The following is a 22,818-nucleotide window of genomic DNA, read 5'->3' on the forward strand; positions in this document are numbered from 1 at the left end:
GAGGAAGCACGTCTTACTCCCTATGTCAAGAGGCCCAGAGAGTATGGCAATGGGCAGTCTCTTCCCAACGTTTTCTGACTGCAATGCACATCCTGGGGAAGTCAAACGTGATAGTGGACAAACTCAGCAGAGCTTTTCTGATGCCTCACAAGTGGTCCCCAAAACCAGAGATAATGGAGAAGATTTTCAAAAAGTGGGGCCAGCCTTGCTGCGCTCTTTTTGCCCCATCCATGAATGCCAAGTGCAGCAGCTGTTTTGCCCTGATCCCCCCACCGGGAGAGTCACCAAGGGACTCACTCCTACACGATTGGCCCCCGGGACTCCTCTATGCCTTTCCCCCGTTCCCCTTGATCCCCATAGTCCTTCAGAAAGCCAGCACGTTGAGAAGCAATGTGATACTCATCTCCCCATACTAGCTTCATCAGATTTGGTTCCCCTTCCTATGGCCCCATCTCCAAGAGGAGCCTTGGATTCTAGACTCAGTTCCAGACGACCTGACTCATCCATCAGGGACACTCTATCCATCAATTCAAACCCTCAAATTGACAGCTTGGCTGCTCCAGTTCCGCACACAGCCAGGTTTCCAGATATTTCCCCAGCAGTAAAATATCTCTTGATTTCATCTCATAAGGCCTCAACCAGAACATTGTATTCTAGCAAATAGAAAAGATTTTCCCATTGGGATTTCAACAACCACATTGATCCTTTTGCTGCACCTATAACAGCTGTATTACATTTTCTAGCTAAGCTTTTTGATGAAGGTGCAGCTGCAGCTACTATTCTAGTTCAGTTAGCTGCTATATTAAACTATCATATTGGAGAAATGGGATTAAAAATCATGTCCCACAGGCTTTGCAAAGCCTTCTTGAAAGGTACTTTCTTACTAAGACCTCCAGTAAAAGAACCACCAGCGCAGTGGGACCTAAACTTTGTTTTATCCACCTTGATCCTTCCCCCCTTTGAACCTGCATCATCATATGAATTAAAGTTTTTAACATGGAAGATGACCTTCTTGATAGCCATTACATATGCTATCGGGTATCAGAACTTCAAGCATTATCAATACATCCCCCTTACATGATCCTTCACAAGGATAGAGTTTCCCTGCGAACTAACCCTTCATTCCTCCCAAAAGTAGATTCAGAAGCAAATTTAATTCAATCCATTGACTTTTCTTGTCTTTTTCTCAAATTATGGCAACAAGTCAGAGTACAAACTATACCAACTAGACACACACAGACAGTTGCGTTTCTATCTCCATAGAATGAAGGAGTTCAGAAAAATCAGACCAGCTGTTTGTATCCTTCTCAGATAAAAAGAAGGGCACCACCACATTAAAGGTCACATGTTCCAAGTGGCTTACAGACTGTGTAACTTTCACATACAAATCTCAGAGTAGAGAACTTCTAGGGAAAGTGAAGGGCCACTCCACAAGAGCTATAGCAACCTCATTGGCCTTTCAAGCAAGGCTGCCTATGGATTCAATTTGTGCAGCAGCAACACTGGTAGAGCCTCATACCTTTATCACTCATTACAAAGTCAATTTGGCTTCCAGGAACAGGGCCTCTTTTGGGTCCACTGTTCTGAAGAGTATTCTCCCTTAACCCACCCATGAAAGAAGGTGCTAGGGACGCTGTCCCAACCAGCAATGAATGAAGGGGAGATAGGTCAACATAACATTAAGAAATTATGTACTCACCATGACATTCTGTTTGTTGTCCATCTCGCCTTCATTCTTGCTTTCCACCATCCTTCCCCCAGCCTTTACTCCTGGAGGATTGAGCGGTCTCTTGCTAATTGGAACTTAATGTTCTCTAAATCTCTTCTTCAGTTCTTTTTGGAAGTAGTTATATGTTTAGAGACAGTAACTATAGTATCTGCAAACAAAATGTGGGTAATCTTCCCAGAGCATGATGGGACAGGGTGTAGCCACAAGCCGGTGGAAGTCCTCGAGCTTTTATACAGGCTGAGTCTGAACCGATTCTCTGTTCTGAACTCAACCAGCAATGAATGAAGGCGAGATGAACAACAAACATGGAATGTTATGGTGAGTACATAACTTCTTATTATGTACTTGACTTGTGAGACATGTTTTTTGAGTAAATGGGGAGGTGTTTAATGTTTTGTATCCTTTAGACTTCTAGTTTGATATATTAATGAGTGTTGACTTTTCTAGCTTTTCATTTGAGGTGTGTAAAAAAGATTCAAGATAGCATTTCGGTGAAAAGCTCAGACAGTAATATGTTTCTCCCCCCTTCCCCTTTATCTTAACTTGTGCACTTCACCAAAATATGTGGCTGCATGACAAATGGCATTTGGAACTGCTCAGCAGTATCATGCATTAGAATCGTGCTATGGACTATATAGAACACTTCAAAGAATGGCACACGGCAACAGTGGTCCTGCTACACAAGGGTTGGGCCACAACTGACCATGGAAACTACCGACCAATAAGCTTGACCAGTCTGATCTGTAAGGCTATGGAGCGAATCATTATGGAACTCATAAATAGAGAGATTGGGAACCTCAAGTCGCTGGACCCCACACAGTTCGGCTTCTTCAAGGGCAGATCATGCCTCCTGAACCTGGTTGATTTCTTTGAGACAGTTACTCAGGCTATAGATAAGGGAAAGGAGGTACACACTGCTTACCTTGACCTTGCTAAAGCATTTGACACCATTCCCCATTCAGGTATTATTGATAAGCTCACCAGCCGGGGCATAAACCCGTACGTCACAGGATGGATCGCAAACTGGCTTTCAAACTGATCCCATAAAGTAAGAGTAGCGGGATCTATGTCCGAATCCAGACCAGTAACGAGTGGTGTGCCTCAGGGCTCTGTCCTGGGGCCCCTCCTGTTTGGCATATACTTCTCAGAAGTACAGGCAAGCACGGGAAGGGCTGTGGCAGACTAAGTTTGTGGATGACTGCAAACTGGGTGCTATAATAGTCACCGGCCGACATGGAGATCCTCCAGAAGGGCCTAAATGAGACTGATGCATGGTGTCAAAGCCATGGTCTCAAGCTAAATGCAAAGAATGCGCAGTAATCCCCTTTGGAAAAAACAGAGTACCTGCAAACTACAACATAGGAGGTAATCCCCTGAAATCTGAAGAAGAAATAAGGGATCTAGGGACCCAAGTAGATAGTCAGCTTTCCTTTGATAACCATGTTGCCAAAGTGGTTAGAAAATCCTTCTGTGTGACCCATCTGATCACAAAAGGGTTCGCATCAAGATCCAAGGATGTAATGGTGCCCCTCTACTCTTCCCTCATCAGACGCATTATTGAGTACAATGCATCAATTGGAATGTACCTGGCTAGACACATCTCCAGCAGCTGGAGAGACCACAGAGGTACCTAACCAAGAGGATTACTGGCCTCAAACAGTTGCCCTATGCAGCACGATGGAAAAAGCTAAGACTGTTCTCTGTTGCATACTGCTTTCTCAGAGGCGATCTCTGTCTAACGTACAGAGCCATGTCAAACTCAGAATTGTTGAACATGCTCCATCTTAGCAAAACCAAATCTACTCGAGCTACACGCTCTAGGGATATAAACCTCAACACAACAATGAATGGAACATGCTGGAGGGATAGATTCCCTTCGCAGAGACTTTCCTTACTATGGAACAGGGTCCCAATCTACATAAGACAGAGCCCCTCACTATCACTCTTCAAGAGGAACCTTGATGAGTGGATGGGTAACAGAAAGTTCACACCAGGGATCACACCAACAGCACTACTAGATAGGGGCCAAGGGTACTAGCTGCTAGTACAAGGGTCTAGGGAACTACTAAAGGGGTGGTGAATACTGCACAAAGTGGCTGGGCTAATATATGCCTTCGGGCAGATAGTCCAGTACCAACCTATGAATATGGATTTTTAGCAAGTAGTGGGCAGTCATTTTGTGTCCCAAATGAAGTTGAAATACTTTGTCACAGTGATGTTAATGCAGTAAATGTCATGTGAAATTCATGGTGCATTAGTGTAAAGCCAATGTTTAATGCATGTATTACTGCTAAACTTTGCCAGATACCCATAATTTCTGTGGTTTTGCAAATGATGTTAGGCTATGAAGGCAAGGTGCAACATGGTGCATTACTGTCCAAGTATGTCAGGTTTCATGATTTAAATTAGTAGTGCAGTTATGTTGCAAATCTCTTTGAGATTGTTAATGTACAGCTCATTTGTGTTTTTTTTTCTTTATGAATCTCTAAAGGCTGAAGTGTGAAGGTTATTTCTGTGTAACAGTACTGAGGTGAGGTGTGTGTTGGGTGAAGAATTAGGAGAATTTATACAGTGTTTGTCTATAATATGGCTTTACAAATGTTTGTTAGGCCATGAAGTTTATTTAGTAGTGTGTGCTATTGTTTGTGGGCCTTCATTTTCATGATATATCTTTTGCATTTTTTTCAGGTAAGAGATGTTCACTTGATCGGATTCATAAATTGGTTTAACTGGAAGAATAATTGATTAAGGGAAACAGCATTATGTGGTTATGATGCCTTTGAAAATGTTGCTTGATATTTAAAGTTTAATGTTGAATTAGAGCATATTGTTTGGATGTTTGTGCATCTGGGGAGGATGAATTGTGGTTATTTTATTTTTTGTGTATTGTCATCCAAAGCATAGGGCTGAACATAATTAAGTGAAGAAATGCCCGTTTTAATATTTAATAATAGTTGCTGTTTTTATATGTTTTGTTTACTGTTGAGGGCTGGTTAGATGAAGCAGTACATTTCAAGATTTTATTTTTATTTATTTTATTTGTGTTTGTTTTCTGAGATAAAGTGTTAATCTCCATGGGTGATTGTCAGTGTAGCTTTCAGAGGTTCAATGAGGCTGAATTACTGCCTCCTAATAGTAAGCATAATAAACGTAGATGAGTTTGTCACGTAGATTGTTATGCACCCCCTCCATTTATGTATTTTGCATAGGTGGCGGTTGTAGCTGTGAATATGGAGCTGAGTTTGTTGCATGGTATGGTGATCGGTATCCAGTTTATTGCAAAGCTGTACTAGTTAGAGGCTTGGTCCGAATGATGATGTGGCATAATTCATGGAATTAATATAATGACAAATGATATGCCACTTCTTGGTTTATGCCATTCCTCCCCAGATTAATCGATGTATAAAAGGTGAACTGTTATGTATAATTTTAGCTGGAATATTGGGAAGCATAAAGAGGTGAGGGACTGGTGGTTGTAAGGGGTAGGTGTCCTAAAGGACCTGACCCCTTGAGCTGTAATTTTTTTTTTTTTGGTCATGCTGAACTTCCGAAACAATATGAACAGTTCATTTTAATATTCTGTAAATATGTTCCTGGGGTGAGTGTCTTTCTTTTGTTAATCCTTTCTTGAATTAATAAAGTTTTTTATTCCGTTGAGGAAAAAAAAAGAAACAAGTCTAAGAGACCAGAAGAGACAATACAGCAGTGGAATAGAAAGAGGGGTTGTTCTATGCATGGAGGATCTAACTCTGCCAGGAGCAGACTGGATGAGTCCAAGATCTAGCAGTAGTACATTAAGGTCTTGGATCAAGAACGGTTTATTCAATTAGTCCAGAACTGTACTAGATAGCATTTTGTAGCAAGCACTGTTTGCACAGTTGGCAAACACTGAGTATGACCCAAGTAACTTGAATATGAATAGTGGCTTGAGCTCCTATTGTAGATGGCAAGGGGTGATATGAGAAATTGGGTTTCGTCCTGTTCACTGCTTCCCGAGGACAGGTGTGGGTAGCACATGTCTATGCATGCTATCTGTAGTTGAATACCTGATGTAGACTGGGGCTGACATGGGGGCGATGCAACATACTGATGGGTAGGGGTAGTTGATTGCGTCACATGAAGAAGTATGCATTTACATCATGAGGGCTAATTACACACCAGCCCATTGGGTTTGACTAGGCATGCACAGGGGGTTCTAAGACTTAAAGGATAAGCCACGGTCAGCTCATGGGTGACAGCTGTCATAGGTCGCTATTAGGCAATCAGCCTGCAGACTATTACAAGCCTTGCCAATAACCAGACAGTGACTGGAGGTCAAAATCAAACCCTGTACCTTGTGGCTGGGAGGTGAAGACCTTAGCCATTATGCCAGCCCTGCCCTGGCTAACCAGACTCTCGTGGAATGAATGAGGTAAAAAGCTCTGTGCAATAGCCAGGACTGCATTGACTGGCTGGTGCAAAAATGTGTAGAATTCTGGATATGATCCTAACCACTGCACCAGAGGGTCATGGGTATCCAGTTAAGATACTATTAGTCATATACTAAGTGTTTTAAAGTTGGTGTGAAGGGTAAGCATAACAAGACAAAGATGATTTTGTGGTATTTCAGTAATGTGGATTATGCTGTGCTAGGGGAAATGGTCCAGGATGAATTAGAAGACTGGGAGCAAATTGATAGAGAAAATAAGGTGAAGGAATGTATTAGAGGGCGCTGAAGGCTGTGGGCAAAGATATAAGGAAAAGACAAAAAGAGCCCAATGTTGAAACAATGCGACTTTAGCAATTTTGGCAATCTATAGGACTTAAATGAGGTGGAAACTGGAGGAGGCACAGTGCATGGAGCTAACAAAAAGGCAGTAAAGGTGGTAAGGGCATTAAAGGTTATTAAAGTTGAATTGTATTACCAAAAGGGGTCAGAAAGAGAAATTAGAATTGTTTAAGCACATATCTGAAGGAAGGGGAGGAAATTAATTGGACTGGCTGAGCAAAATGCAAGAACTCTGCCTTCATTTGTTACCAATGTCACCCAGTGGTATTTAGTGCCTTGTCTTTGCAGCTTGCATTTATGACTGAATATGATACAGTTGCATAGTTTTTTAGATAGTCTTCCAGGGAAGTGTTGCCTTTGTAGAGCCATGTTTCATATCCTGTCTTATCCAGAAAAGAAGATTTTATGTTACAGTCTGAGAGGAAGAAGGCAGAGCTGTTAATTTTGCTTTGTGGTTTTCCCTTGGCCAGAAGTCTGAAATTTACTTTTCAATAAGATGTAACAGACAGTGAGAAAATTTATCTTGAGTGTTGTGAAATTTCATGCATCTCTAGTATTGTGTGCTCACAATGGAATGAAAAGTTTACAAGTCCCAAACACAAGTACAAACAGTTAAGCCATGCAGTTTGTGTGGCATGTAGACATCCTCATTATATAGAAAGGAAACTACACTTTGAATAGGAAAGTTTTTCCTATACCGTGTTGCTCCTTTAAACCAAATAATTTGACAGGATTTCAAATGTTAGGACAGATTAATTTGCAGCCATTCCATTTTTATCACTTTCACTGCAGATGATTCCTGCTACATTGTATTAACTTACAGAAGTACTATTTGTAAACTGGTCCACAGCTATAATTCAGAAAAATATTACTTTTAACTTTCTGAAGTCAACTAGAATTTATGGCATAGATTGCTTAAATAACATTGGATAGTTGAATATCTTAATGTGCTATGTGATTTATGATTAACAAATAATTTGCTAAAGAAAAATTATGTGGAACAGTATTGGGCTTACATTTAACTATATGAGCTTGGGATGCATGGTGACATTCTCAGACTTGCCTTTGTGTGATTTTTAGATTAGTAGGGTGTTAATTAAGAAACATTGCACAAGTTAACTCTCTCTTTTTGTAACAGGAAGGAATTTCATGTTCAGTACCATTTATGCGGTTGTCATGACTGTAGCACTGATATGGCTGCATTTGTTGTGATACCAGACACAGCATTTTGTAGGTCTAGGGGTGACATTGCAGTCAAGACAGGTGTTCATTCATTGTCACAAAGCCCACCTAAGAGAAGGAAGTATCTTGGATGCATCTGCCCAGACTAGCAAGTTAAAGTTGACCCTTTTTAAAACCTAAATAAATGAAATAGAAACTTGTTTTATTTATATTTTCCTAAGTGCATTAGTGTGGTACACATCTACTGTGGCATCATTCAGAAAGGTGTTTCATCAACAGAACAAAACAGAACTCTGACTTAAAGGAAGAACTATCTGTAAATTTCCATTTTTTTTCCCTTCATAATGATCCTTAATTTGTTTCTTGCTGTCTTAGGGCAGAACAGTGACTATAAAGTTGAAGAATGTCAACTTTGAGGTGAAAACAAGAGCTTCCACGGTATTATCTGCTGTCTCAACTGAAGAGGAAATATTTGCTGTTGCTAAGGAATTACTGAAGACAGAGATTGATAACCTGTTTCCGCAGCCCCTGAGGCTGAGGCTTATGGGTAATTTATCTATTTATTTATTTTGATGTATATGTTTTAGTGAAATATCTGCGCAAAGCTTTAAAAGTGATGTCATTCAATAAGATTTCTTGTTCTGCCAATTCATTGTCTATCTTTGCTAAATTTAGAATGTATATTAACACAGAAAAGTAAATCCTGTTCAGCAAACAGAGAGGGTGTAAGATATAAAGTTAGCACAAACACGCAAACTTAAGTGTTCCACACCATACTAATTTAAACACAAGTCATTTTTTTGTGTCTACAGCACAAACAACTGTATTCAATTTTCAGGAACCGTTATAGATTCGCCCTGAAAAATGCAGAAGATTTGGATGTTTGTAACATTTTGGGTTAGCCACTTCCAAGAAGCAGGAGAGATTTCAGAGAATATTTTTCAGCTGTAACTAGAGTAAAGGAAAGTCTTCTAAATGTAGTAGTATCTTGTGGAATAGACTGGAAGTTTTTAAGAAAGGTTTGCCATCCAAAGGATAGTATCTGAGATGGAAAAGCTTAAAGGGTAGATTGGTGACAAGTTTGCACTGATTGGAGCTGAAAGCCAGTTTACTTCTAGCCAGTTAAATGTAGTGTGTTCTATGTTAGTGAGTGTTATCAACCAGCAAATGTTCTGGTATGGAGCAGTTTAGTGTTTGGAGAAGAATTAACATTATTGGGAGGTTGTGTGCCATCATTTCAGTAAGGGCCTTTATGCCAATCATTTTCCTTGATTCAAGAGTTAAGAGAATAAATAGTTTATAGACCAGTTTTAATTGGCAGATTCTGGCAAAGATGGTCTGTCCTCCAATACTGCGTAGCATTATCAGGGCCTTTCCATGAAGGGGACCTTTATATATGATGGACGCACATCCAAAACTTTCTAGATTCTCAGTGAATTGAAGCAGAGGTGTATACTGGATCCATCATTGTTTGCGATCTTCTTTTCAGTTCTTTTGAAATTTGTGTTTGGAACTGCTGCCCGAGGGTATCTTCCTCCGAACCAGATTGTATGGCGACCTCTTCAAACTGTTGACACTTGGATGGAAGATCAGGGTGCTTAAGAAACATCTAAGGGAGTTCCTGTTCACTATTGATGCAGCAATTTTGCATCACACTCGGCAAGAATGTCAGTCACTAATGACTCACTTTGCAGATGCATCTATCAGAAATTTGGACTCCCAATCAGTTTAAAGAAGATCCAGGTGGTGGGCCAAAATGTGGGCAGTGAGCTGTCTGTCTTGATGAGCTAGAGGTTGTCCATGAGTTCATGTACCTAGGCTGTACAATCACTGAAAATCAACAAGTGCATTGGAAAAGCCGCCACAACGTTTTCCAGGCTGACAGAGTATGGGCCAATAATAAGATCACTGGGCTCACATAGGTGCTGGTTTACACGGCCTGTGTTTTGAGCACATTATTGTATGCCAGTGAAACATGGACTCTGCGCTCAAAACAGGAGCAGCTGCTCAATGTATTCCATATGTGCTGCCTTAGGTGCATACTTAAAACTTCAGCAAACTAGGAAAATAAAAAAGGCGAGCTGGCTGTTAACACTCCACATCTTTTATTGTAAGCGCCTTCGTCGAAGCAAATGCCTCAACTTCTTCAGACAACACAACACAAATACTCATTATATAATGCACATCTATTAATCAATTAAAACCAATTAAGACAATTATTTCATTCATTAAATATAAATGTATACTTCTACCAACATATAAAAATGTTTTGTACCTAACAATCCTATAAAAGTTTAAAAACCTTAGTTTCTCATGTAGTTTGTCATGTTGCTTTTCAATTGTATATATAAAAAAACAAAAATGTATACATACAGTATATACTGTGGATACATCTTAAAATAAACTCATTGTTGAAAATCGAACTGAGGAACATAAAACATTTTACGATAAACATGCAACCCTGTAAATAACAGTGTAAATAAACTATGTGGAAAAACATCAGCTTATAGGTGAATATACAATGCATCTAGTCAAAATCTATCATGACATATGCACAACCAGAAATGTTCGCAACTACATTTTCACGTAGAGAGTGCCTTGAGTTTTAATATGCATTTAATTGGGACATATTCATTCAAGCCTGGTAGTATATGAGCGGAAGTACGAATTTGCCACGTTGAGTTCAAATTCTTCTAATTTAAGTTCCCATGGACCTCCCTTCTTACTATATTCGACTTGTTGCAAAACTGTGAAGTGGAGCCTGTGTAGGATTATCCAAAATGTGCTTAGCTAAAGCATTTGTAGTTGTTTTCCTATGTATGTTATATTGGTGTTCATAGATCCTCTGAGTCTGCTTTCTGTTTTACCAATATAGTATGATGTACGTTGTTCACATAGTGCCACATAAATTACCCCTTTGGATTCATAGTTAAATTTCCCTTTTACTACATAGGTTCTGTCTCTAATGGAAAACTTATTACCTGTTTTTATAAATTTACATTGCTGGCAACATCCGCATTTTCTCATGCCGTTAATTCCTTTGCATTCATCCCGCTCTCTCTCTCTAAAAGACACTTCAGGTTAGGCCCTCTCCTGTAAGTGAAACGTGGGGCTATCTGTAGTGTTTTATTTAGACTGCTGTCCTCCAAGATTATAGCCCAATTCTTCACTAAGATATCCTTAATACTCCTAGCATCTATAGAATAAGTAATCAGAAAACTGTTACCTAAGTTGTTATTCATATGTACATTCCTCTGACTAGATTCTACAATGACTGGATACTGTATTTCCCCACATCCTTTCTGTACTATAGGTCTAAAATACCCAGAGGTGGTCTTAGCATTAACATCTTGAAAAATATTTTCAAGAAAGCATTCTGGATTGCCTTTCTTTAAAAACATGTTTTGTTTTAATAATTCACATTCTATTAGATAATCACTGTCACAGGAACTCATTCTAGCCGCCCTTACCACCTGCCCTTTCACAACTGCCTTTTTCTGGTGGTAAGGGTGACTGCTTGTGAAATGTAAAAATGCATTCGAGTAGGTGGGTTTCCGATATGCAATAGTCCTATATCTACTATTTGCAATATCTTTAAATAGCTGTACATCCAAGAAATTGATAGAATCAGATCCTACATGGAAGGTGAATTCTAGCAAATCAGTTAACTCTTAATGACTCTAATGAAGGGTTCAACTGTTAAGGCCTCACCTTTCCAGATGAAAAACATGTCATCCTGGTATCTCGTATACCATAAAACATTGTCTTGGAAGAATCTATTGTGTGATAATAATACCCTCTCCCAGTAGGCCATTACACAATTTGCGAAGCTGCCCACATAAGGCGACCCCATCGCAACTCCTGTCTTTTGTAAGTAGAATTCTCCATTAAAAAACATAAAGTTGTTAGACAATACTAACTCAAGTAGGGTTTCAACCAAATAGATGCCGCTTTCATCCTTACCCTTCATGTTTAGAAACTCTCTAACCCACTCTATACTTAACTCTTGTGGTATCACAGTGTACAAATCCTTTATGTCCACTGTAAGGAAGGTATAGTTCTCATTATATTCTAAACTGTTAATACCCTCAAAAAAAGCTCCATTAGTCATGGCAAATTTGTGGTTCACTTTTGATAAATGGCTTAAGTTTGTTGTCAATAAATTTTGCACATGAATATGTAATTGACACTATGGGTCTAAATGGAGGGTTATGGAGGTTCTTATGTATTTTTGGAGAGCCAAAAAGGGTGGGTATTATAGCCCATTAAGCATGTTAAATTCAGTTTATGGACAAATAGTTTGAGATCAGTGATGGTCTTAGCTAAGTCGGCTTTCCTATCTGGTACGAATGAAAGCCCCTTAGTGAACACATCAACAGTCTTTTCATCAATATTTATTGTCGTAAAATTGAAAATTTTAAAGTACGTTTTGGAACTTACATGGATTTGTAATTTATTTTGTAAAGCTTGATTCACCTCTGCCGATTCTGGTGTCTCTGTTGTTGTCCCTGGTTTCTGTTGTGCTATTAGTTGTGTTGGTACTCCCCTGGCATTACTGAAAACCCTGATTATTATTACTCGTATTATTATTTAGTTCTGCTCATTGTTGAAGGCCATTGGACTGCTGTTGGTTGTTTCTAATTCTCTCATTACACCGTAAAGGAGGCGTTCGTGACATTATATACTCATTCCTTGCGGCCTCATCTGTGTTTTCATTATCATCAGGTGGGCGTTAACCAAGTACGTTCTGCAAGTTATTCATTGGCTTAGCCACTTCAGGAGGTGGGGGATATGCAGTCCCTTTTAAATATTCATTAGTATCCCTAAGAATTTTCCTTTTTTTGGTTTCTGTAGCCTTACCCATGGCAGAATCTATACTTGTAAAAATACATCTATAATCATATCTGTATCTTGGAAAATCCGAATTAGTGGTGATAGTATGTTCCAAAATTTCGAGGTCACCTTTCAACTCCTCGATTTGTAAGTCATACTGTTTGATCAGGGTTTCCAAGAATTCCACCTCTTGTCGGTCAAACAGCTGAATCAATTTGTGATGAAAAGGAGAGTTATTGACCAACCCAACAGGATAACGCCACTGGTGTAATCCTTTGGGTATAATTCTTTTTGAAATGCACTCCCGAAAGTACGAAACTTCTAATTGCAGTTTCCGACACTTGTACAGTTTCATATCAAACTCATTAAGATGTGTCATTATAGAAATAGTATAGTTCTCATTTTCGATATTTGTGCTATTATCCATATTAGTAGCAAAAAACAAGGGAGCTCTCAGACAATCATAGTCAGAATAGAGCCAGATATGTTTGTAAGTTATATGGATGTCCATGCCCATCACTTGATGCGTGTCTCCTACCAACGGCTTGTGAATTATCTTCTGGCAAGTTACCCCGATGGGAGCTTGCACCCAGAGTTCCATTTGATACTTCAGCATAGGAAAAAGTCTGTCCACTCATACCTGGGTTGCTAGCCATTAACCCAGATGTAATATGAGTTTCAGTTGCATTCTTTTCTTCTATTTTTTTTTTAGATAAAGTATCCACACGATCAAGAAGCTGCTGTGCTAGAGCAGTTAAGTTCCCCACGACGTTTGCCTCAGTGGTTGAACTTGATGAATTAAAATCTTGTTGAGTAAAATTAGACTGTGAAGGAGTACAAGCTCCGCTAGCCATACGGGCAAGCAACTTAAAAAGTCAACAAAAAAGGCGAGCTGGCTGTTAACACTCCACACCTTTTATTGTAAGCGCTTTCATTGAAGCAAATGCCTCACCTTCTTAAGACAACTCAACACAACTCAAATACTCATTATATAATGCACATCTATTAATCAATTAAAACCAATAAAGACAATTATCTCATTAATTAAATATAAATATAAATGTATACTTCTACCAACATATAAAAATATTTCTTGCCTAATAATCCTATAAAAGTTTAAAAACCTTTGTTTCTCACGTTATTGTCGTGTTGCTTTTCAACTGTATACATTAAAAAACAAAAATATATACATACAATATATACTGTGGATACATCTTAAAATAAGCTCATTGTTGAAAATCGAACCGAGGAACAAAAACGTTTACGATAAACATGCAACCCTTTAAATAACATCAGCTTATATGTGAATATGCAATACATCTGGTCAAAATCTATCTTGACATATGCAAAACCAGAAATGTTCCTAATTACATTTTCACCTAGAGAGTGCCTTGAGTTTTAATATGCATGTAATTGAGGCATATTCATTCAAGCCTGGTGGTATATGAGCGGAAGTACGAATTTGCCACATGAGTTCACATTCTTCTAATTTAAGTTCCCATGGGCCTCCCCTCTTACTATATTCGACTTATTGCAAAACTGTGAAGTGGAACCCATGTGTAGGATCATCCAAAATGTGCTTAGCCAAAGCTTTTGTAGTTGTTTTCCTATGTATGTTATATTGGTGTTCATAGATCCTTTGAGTTTCCTTTCATTGTTCACATAGTGCCACATAAACTACCCCTTTGGAATCACAGTTAAATTTCCCTTTTACCACATAGGTTCTATCTCTAATGGAAAACTTATTACCTGTTTTTATAAATTTACTTTGCTGGCAACATCCGCATTTTCTCATGCATTAATTCCTTTGCATTCAAAGACAGATTTTGACCAGATGTATTGTATATTCATCTATAAGCTGATGTTTTTCAACATAGTTTATTTTCACTGTGTTATTTAAAGGGTTGCATGTTTATCGTAATTTTTTTTTATGTTCCTCAGTTCAATTTTCAACAATTAGTTTATTTTAAGATGTATCCACAGTATATATTGTATGTATATATACAGTTGAAAAGCAACATGACAATTACGTGAGAAACTAAGGTTTTTAAACTTTTATAGGATTGTTAGGTAAGAAATATTTTTATATGTTGGTAGAAGTATACATTTATATTTATATTTAATTAATGAGGTAGTTGTCTTAATTGGTTTTAATTGATTAATATATGTGCATTATATAATGAGTATTTTCGTTGTGTTGAGTTGTCTGAAGAAGTTGAGGCATTTGCTTCGAAAGCTCTTACAATAAAAGGTGTGGAGTGTTAACAGCCAGCTCGCCTTTTTGTTATTTTCTTAGGCGCATACTTGGTAACTCATGGCAGGACAAGATCCCCAACAGCAGAGTACTTGAGAGGACGGGCACCACCTCCATATTCACCCTCCTGAAACAGAAGTATGTGTTATTTGAGTCATGTCTCACTCACGACAGATGGCTGAATACCAAAAGACCTCCTTTTTGGAGAGCTGGAGTCTAGAAAGAGGCCGAAAGGGTGACCCAAATTGCTCTACAAGGACATATGCAACCGTGACCTCAGTGCTTTTTCCATCAGCTTGAGCAACTGGTATTTTCTTGCCTCAGACAAGATTGCCCAGAAATAGTAAGTGAAGGAAGCTCTCATTATGTATGAACCACCTTGGCAAGGAGAGTAGAGGATTAGAGAGCCCTCAGGGAGATCCATGCCCATTATACCAGACCGACATCTGTCTCCTGCTGCTCAGAGTCTGAAAAAAACTGCCACGCCTTGAGTGGATTGTACAGCCACAGAAGACACTGCTTGAATCAGTCCAATAGAAGTCCAAACCAATGATGCTTTGGGATCAAAGGATGCCTACCTTTAATTGACAGGGTACTTTCATGGGTGTTTCCATGTGATTTTTGAAGGCAAGGTTTGAATTGAATCAATTCCTGAGATAATTTCAAGTGCTGGTTGGCTGTGTTTGAGTTTTTCTTTCAGTAATATAGCTTGCAAGTTTTGTTTTAGTTAATTGAAAGTTGCTTGGAGGTGGTCTAATTCCAAAATTGATTAATATCATTCTAAAGACCTATTTGTACATTTGTGGGTGGCTGACCTGATTTAAGGATAAGTATACCATCTGCATAAAGAGTTGTATTGAGTTTTGAAAGATCTAATGCCAGGTGATTTACCTGTAGAGAAAATGGGGCAAGTGCAGATCCCTGGGAAGTCCTGTCTTAAGGGTTTGTTTTGCATATTACTTCTTAGAAAGTCCAGCTGTGAAAGTTGATGGAGAAATATTTCAGGATGTCTTCACTGAATCCAGTGTCCAGTAATAGTTATTGACTAAATGATTCTGCTGCTGTGTTCACACTAGTAAACAGAGTGCCAGTTAGCAGACCCTTGTCCATGTTAGAATTTGTTTGGTTTATGGCTGATTATTTAGCTTTGAGTGTATTAAAACCTTTCCTGAATTCATACTGACTGTGGGATACTATTCACTGTTTTTCAGTATTTTATCCTCTTCCTACCCTACTTCCCCTTACATAGCTTGCTCTAACTGTACTTTTCATTGTGATTTTTTTAGCGTGTCAACTCTCATATCTACTCTGTTTATAATTTATAAGTACATTGTTTTTGTCAGTTACTCTGTATATAATGTCATGTATGTATTGTATTTATACACTCAAGCCATCTCTGATATTCACTTTATATATAATACATATATGTACTGTATTTTATCTTTTTTTGTTTACATTGTTATGCATCTATTGTGTTTACCCCTCAGATTGACTGAAATAGGTCAGTGGAATCAAGACTCTACGTAGGTTTATAGGTAGGTACTAGGCTATTGGCCCAAGGGCCTACGTAAGCCTAGCCAACAAGGTTCCCTAGTTTATGCCACCCAAGAAAGTTATTTTCCTGTGCCACTGTCGAGCAGAGAGACAGAAGTGATCCCCGGGGTGAATTTCCTATACATCATCATCATCATTTTCACCAGTTGCCTTTTTCTCATTTTCTACCTATGTTTAGTTTGTGTCAACTCTTGCTATCTCTCAATCTATGCAGTGCCACTCTCCTACCTTCTTCGACACTCATGCCTGTCTGTCGCAGGTCGTCTCTCACACAATCCATCCACCTCTTTGCTGGATTACATAGTTTCTTCTTGCATTCTTCCTCTTTGTCCGAAATCATCTTTACCAGATTGGCTTCTGCTTTTCTATACATGTGTCTAAACCACAGTAATCTGTTCTCTTTGACCTTTTCTGCAGTTGGAGAAACTTTGGCTTCTGCTCTTATGTCCTCATTTCTTCATCTTTTTTTCACGGTATGGATCCTACCACCTGTCCTCATTTCTTCATCTGTCCTACAGTATTTATCCTACTACCTGTCTCGGACACTTTATCTCCATCATCTCTAGCTTCCTCAACTGCTCTGCCTTTAATGCCCAGGTTTCTGTACCATAAGGTAGTATGGGTCACACTACTGTTTTGTACAACTTGCTTTGCAATTTCTTTGGCATTCATCTGTTATATACTACAGCTGACATTCTGTGCCTGTTGGCTGCAGCTCCTCTGATTTTTAGCTTTGACCTCCTCATTCAGACTTCCCTTCTCCTCAACCACAACCATTCCCAGATACCTGAAACTGTTAACCGGTTCCACTATCTCCCTTCTGTCTCACTTCTCAGCTTCTTCTGATTTTCCACATTTGCTGTCACTACAACGGTCTTATCTGTACTCAGTTTCATCCCATGTGCCTTCAGTTTTGTATTCCATTTCCCTATCCTTTGTTGAAGTTCTCGTTCAAAGTCTTGCCTGTAATTCCTCATCATCTGCATATAGCAATTTTGTTGATCTGTCTCTTCTGACCCATTTGCTAATGTAGTCCATTGTCGGTATAAACAGCAGTGGGCTCAGAGCTGAATCCTGATACCCACCCACTCCCACTGGGAACCCCTTTGTGAGAATGAATACTGTTTGTACTTGGGTCATTGTGTCCTTTTACGTAGCTTGCACTAATTCTACCAATATTTCTGGGACTGCAGACCACTAAAGGACTGCCCAAGCAAGCTTTCTTGGGACCTTGTCGTATTCTTTCTCCAAGTCTAGGAATACCCAGTTGGACTCTTTCCTCATTTCTAGCTTCTTCTTGGGTATCTGTCCTACTGCAAACACTAGTTCAGTTGTGCTGTATCCTGATCTGAGTCTGAACTGCTTATCTTCCCATCTTACTTTCTACTACTCTGCATATCGTTTATCAATCACCCTGTCCAGAACTTTTGTACAGTGACAGGAGTTAGATTCCTCTGCAGTTGTGAATGTCTTCTTTGTTCTTGAACACTGGCACTAGGATGCTTATTCTTCAGTCATCTGGGATACACCACTCTGTCTGTCCTTACTGCAGTGAGTATCTTCAGGAGCCATTTCTTCCTATCTCACCCAACATTGTTATCATATCTGCTGTGACCTCATCTGAGTCTGCTGTTTTCCCTGACTTCATTTTCCTTTATTGCTGTTTTTACTTCCTTTATGGTGAGTGTGATGTCCCCACTCTGGGCCAGAAATCAAGGAGCCTGAATCCTCATAATGCACCCAGTATTAACAGATGCAGCTCTCTGCATCAAGCACAGTTTCCCTTAAGAGCACACAGGGAAGACACTCAGCCTAGGGTCTGGGTTTCTTTTTCTCCCTAGGTCCCCAGTAAGACTCCCCACTGACATAGCTGTAGAGTTAAGTCCTCAGCCAAGTGTCCAAGATAAGTCCTCCAGCACCCTACCTGTGAAACCAGTGCTTCGTGTCCCTGCTCCAAGCAGATAACATACTCATACTTAGAGATTTGATTTTCTCACACACACACACACACACACACACACACACACACACACACACACACACACTGGAAAGGCTGGCACAGATTTACTAGCTATGCCCCCTTCTGCCCAGACTATAAGGTAATTATACTGCTAGCAGACACCCCAAAGCCAGCCACTCTAAGGCTATTGCAAGGGTTCCCAGTTATACTGAATGAAATTAATATTAATACAAATGGTAAAGTTGACCAAACAGCCAGGCTTTCAGGAGTTGCCACAGTGTCACCAATAGATAATAAGTACTCTCAAAGGTTAAGATATTCTCTAAAAGACAAACCACAATGAAAAGTTTGAATAAATTTAATAATAAATAAGAAAAGAACATGAAAATGCTAAATATCTATTTACAGTAAACATCATAGTTTCAGTCACGGGAAATATTACAAATAGCATAGGTTGACAGGTTCACACAGTTACAGAAAAAATAGTTAACTAATCTCACTGTATACTCCTGACTGATCTAAAGAATTATTACTCCCCGGTTACTTACTAGAGCAAGGCAAGATATGAAGTAGGTGAGAAATCCTTCTTTGTCAGGTTACAAACCCAGAGTGGTCTGTGACTTCAGTCTCACATAGGATTAAATGTTGTTTTTAGTGATGGATTACAGAATGACATTGCATACATCTGGTCATCAGACTTCTGGTTTCTGTGCAACCACTTTAGCTAGAAGCTGTTAAGAGTTATCACAAATGTGTCAATAATACAGACACACAAAGCCCTGCTAAAATTGGCTGTAGCTCCTGGAAGTCATAAAACAATTTCAAACCTCCACCCTTCCAGAGTAGCAATTAGTTCACCCCAGTAATAATGCAGGAAGCTTCTTAGTACATACTTTTTTTGTCTGGCTGCATTGAGAACTGAAAGACACAATCTTTATGACCTAGGCTCAGTAGTTTAATTTCAGAATATTTTCAAAGTCTGGTGGATTGAGGTTAACTTCTTCTCTTCCACTATCCTCTGTTGTAACATATACATTTAAACAGTTACAGTAATGCATGTATATTTCTTTTTCTGTCCTGCAGAGCACACTGTTGGTACATTTTTAACACAAGCAGCTTTACAAGTATATGTTTCAACACAAGCATCTATACAAATCAGTTTGATATACAAATGACATATAATTCTTTGTAAAATTCCAGCTAGCTGTGTTGGCATATGTTACACATCCACTGCCCTACTTCTTCTGGCATAGCATTGTCACAATGGGCTGCTCCTCTTCTCTCATCGTAGGGTCTGTCTAGGGCAGTACAGCTTCTGTGGGGTTTTCTTCATTCAGAAGCTGCTAGGTGTACTCTTATATCTGCCTTTGATGTCCTGTGGATTGATGAGCAGGTTGTTGCTGGCATCCCTTATGAGGGGTGTCTGACTGGTTGTTGCTGGCATCCCTTATGAGGGGTGTCTGACTGTCTTCTTTATCTTTCTGTCTTTGCCTTGCAGCCTGATTTAGTTTTTGTGCTGTCTACTGAGTTACTTTCCAGAAACTAGTATAGTGCCCCTGATACCTTGTTCATTGGTATTGCGACTCTGCACTCATTAACTGAATAAAGTTTACTCAGTTTGATTTCCAACAGACTAGACTTCACTGCAAAGGGAAAGGAAGTGAGCAAACCTGAGGTGCTGCAGATCTGTAGCTGTAACCTAACAGATGTGGAGTGGAGCATCCATCATGTGCCTCAAGAAGAGTAAAACTAGTTTATACTATACACAGGAAGCAGACTTGGCAAGAACTAAGTTAAGGAGCTCACATTTAATGTTTGATCCATGAGGAGCATTGGTATAACAGATAAAAGAGCAGAATGCACTCATTGTATCTGTTAGACAATATACTTTGCATTATGGAGAACCTGTTTGACATTGTGGGTATGTTGGCACAGTTAATCCAGACTAAGGTGATGATCTTGATTTTAGAGGATTTTTTTAGGCTAGATATATTTTCCACAAATGGTTTGACTAAAGTGAATGATTTTTTGGATGGTGAGACAGTTTGGCTACCTGAATCCCCCTACAGTTTTGGCATGCTGTGCTAACAGAAGGCAAATTGAAAACAAGGTTGAAAACTAATGGAAAATTAGCTTGCTTTCAAAGCTACAAGAGATCATAGCATCGAAGATCAATGTGATGTACCTCAGTTAATGGATTGGCTGGATAGTGTAAATTCATAGTGGAAAAGATAGTACTAGCTTGATGAAGTATGTCTGGAAAATTAATATGAACAAATCTGTGGTGACAATTTTCTTTCACTTGTTGTTAAACATAATAATGTCATAAGTTTATTATACCTATCAGTGCCCAAGGAGATATGTAAAAATGCAAAGGGTTCTAAAAGTTTGAATGTGGACCTTTGCACAATTACAAAGGATGTTTAATAATTTCTAGATGGGCAGCCATGTTTTTAAACACAGAAAGTAAAGAAGAGGATTTAATAAGGGACTAAAGAACGGCACATGATGCAGCAGACATTTCTGACCTGAAGGGAAGGATAAAGGACTGAAGCTAGATAACATGAAGATCATGAGAATAAAAATTGTGTAGTACGACTAGATTGTATCATACAAATCAGACTGGCAGTTGTCACTTTATAGTTAAAGTAATCCTTGGTGAGACTACTCGGGGAGAGTTGAGATGCTAGAAAAATCTTTAGTTGAAGACCCAGTTGTTAAACACACCCCTAAGCTGTTACAGTTGGATCTCTCACTATAGAAATGCTTTATGTGTTTTTTACCTGATATTGGAGCATAATCACAGTGCTCTATACACTACAAAATGAGAAAGAGAGTCATATTAATGCAGAAATGAGAAAGGCATGACATGTTGCTTATAGAATCTGTATTGTAAAGGGATATTTTGCAAACGTGCAAAAGCAAATATTTTCAAAAGATGTTGCATGTTTTTGAATAGAAACATGAAAAATAACAATTTGTTGATATTTAGAAAAGACTGTGAAGTCTGATGATGCATCACAGACAGTGAGATAAGCATGCAAGTCAAACTTTTGGAAAGAAGTACTGAGACGTAAAGGCCAGTTTCTATTTTTAAATGTGGTACTGGTGCAGAGTGTCAGAAAATACTTTTAAAGCTTTGAAACTAGAAATGACACAACAGTGAGATAAGGACATATTAACCTATCCTTGCCACTTGGTGACACCATTAGATCACAATCTGCTGACATATCAATACAGTAGTAAAAAGTTCAGTTTTCTTTTTCAGCTGCATCCAACACATTTATGTTGAATCTGGCTGCTGTAGCAACCCAGGTAATAGCCGATGCAAACCATGTTTAACCATTTAAATTGGAGCCTGTGTTCTGAGAGACAGCCTTACAAGACTCTCTGCAAATATACAGAGCTGAGTATATTTTTCTTTATCATAGCGTTTAATTGTTGCTTAGATATCTGTTGTCTCACTGTTCTGAGAGACTGATCTGCAAATATACAGAGCGGAGTATATTTTTTTGGCTTAATAGTTGTGCTGTATTAGTGGTTGCTGAGATCTCTGCTGAAACTGTCTTCCCCAGCCCCCCTCCCTGTTTTTGGTTTTTAGTTAAATTTTGGTGGCTTTTGCAGTGCCCACCCCACTGTAGATTTTATCTAGGACACTCCCCCAGTCCCATCTCTTTACCGCATTCTACCTAATAAGCCCTTTCTGCACTTGCTTTTAGTCCTTTTTAATTTAATTGCATTTTTCAAGCTGTGTGTAGTCTAATAGTGCTACCTACTCAAGTGTGCTAGCTTGCACTGCATGTGAATTGTTTTTACTACTGTTGTTGCTACTTTCCTGTAAAAAAAAAAAAATAAAAAAAACTGTAAGCCTGTTTCCTACCTTTCCTGTAACTAGTGTTCCAGATACAGATTTGCTGTATCCAGGACTGTTTGTAAGCTTCTGAGCCCCCCCCCCCCAAGCCTTTCTGTGTTGGAGGGAAGCCTTCTAGCTTATCAGTGGGAGTGGTAAGCATTAGGTAACCTGTCTACCACATAAGGAGTGGTTCTGGCCCAGAATTTGTAGTTATTGGTCGTTTGGGCAATCTTCCATCTCTCTCAACTTTCTGATTTGAAAGCCTGCATTTGCACTTGTTTCTGTCCTGTAACTCGTCTAGTGCAGATACAGATTCTTAGTTTTAGCACTTAAATTTGCTTATTCATGCTCAGCACTTGATCAGAACTTGTAAGCACTAAATAAGCTACTAATTACTATAGCACTCAATCTTCCTCATTACCTAGAGGAAAACCGTTTTTGTACTTACTTTTCTCACTGGCGTTGAGAAAAACAGCTCTTGTACTCATTTTCTTTACTTATCTAGAGGAAAATAGTTTTTATTCAGGCATGTCCAAGGGTCAGCTCCCAGTGTTCTCCCCTGTCTATCTGATGAATCTGGGCATCTTGAGGCAATGTAGAAATTGCCTCATGTACACAGACAACCCTCTCCTCCTACCACCCAACACTACAGCCTGTGAGAGATGCACTTATCTAGCCAAACTGG

At 39.1% G+C, this 22,818-nt stretch overlaps 1 protein-coding gene across 1 annotated transcript in view; it reads left to right on the forward strand.

Moving 5' to 3' along the window:
* POLK (DNA polymerase kappa) overlaps positions 1–22,818 on the forward strand; it is a 1,256,064-nt gene that overhangs the window by 1,012,362 nt on the left and 220,884 nt on the right. The window contains exon 11 of the mRNA XM_044064442.1: positions 8,055–8,226. Within this exon, the coding sequence (XP_043920377.1) occupies positions 8,055–8,226 (172 nt within the window). The remainder of the gene's footprint in view (positions 1–8,054; positions 8,227–22,818) is intronic.

This window comes from Protopterus annectens, chromosome 2.part2 (assembly GCF_019279795.1).
Source record: "Protopterus annectens isolate FY-2018-M chromosome 2.part2, PAN1.0, whole genome shotgun sequence".
Taxonomy (NCBI): Eukaryota; Metazoa; Chordata; order Ceratodontiformes; family Protopteridae; genus Protopterus; species Protopterus annectens.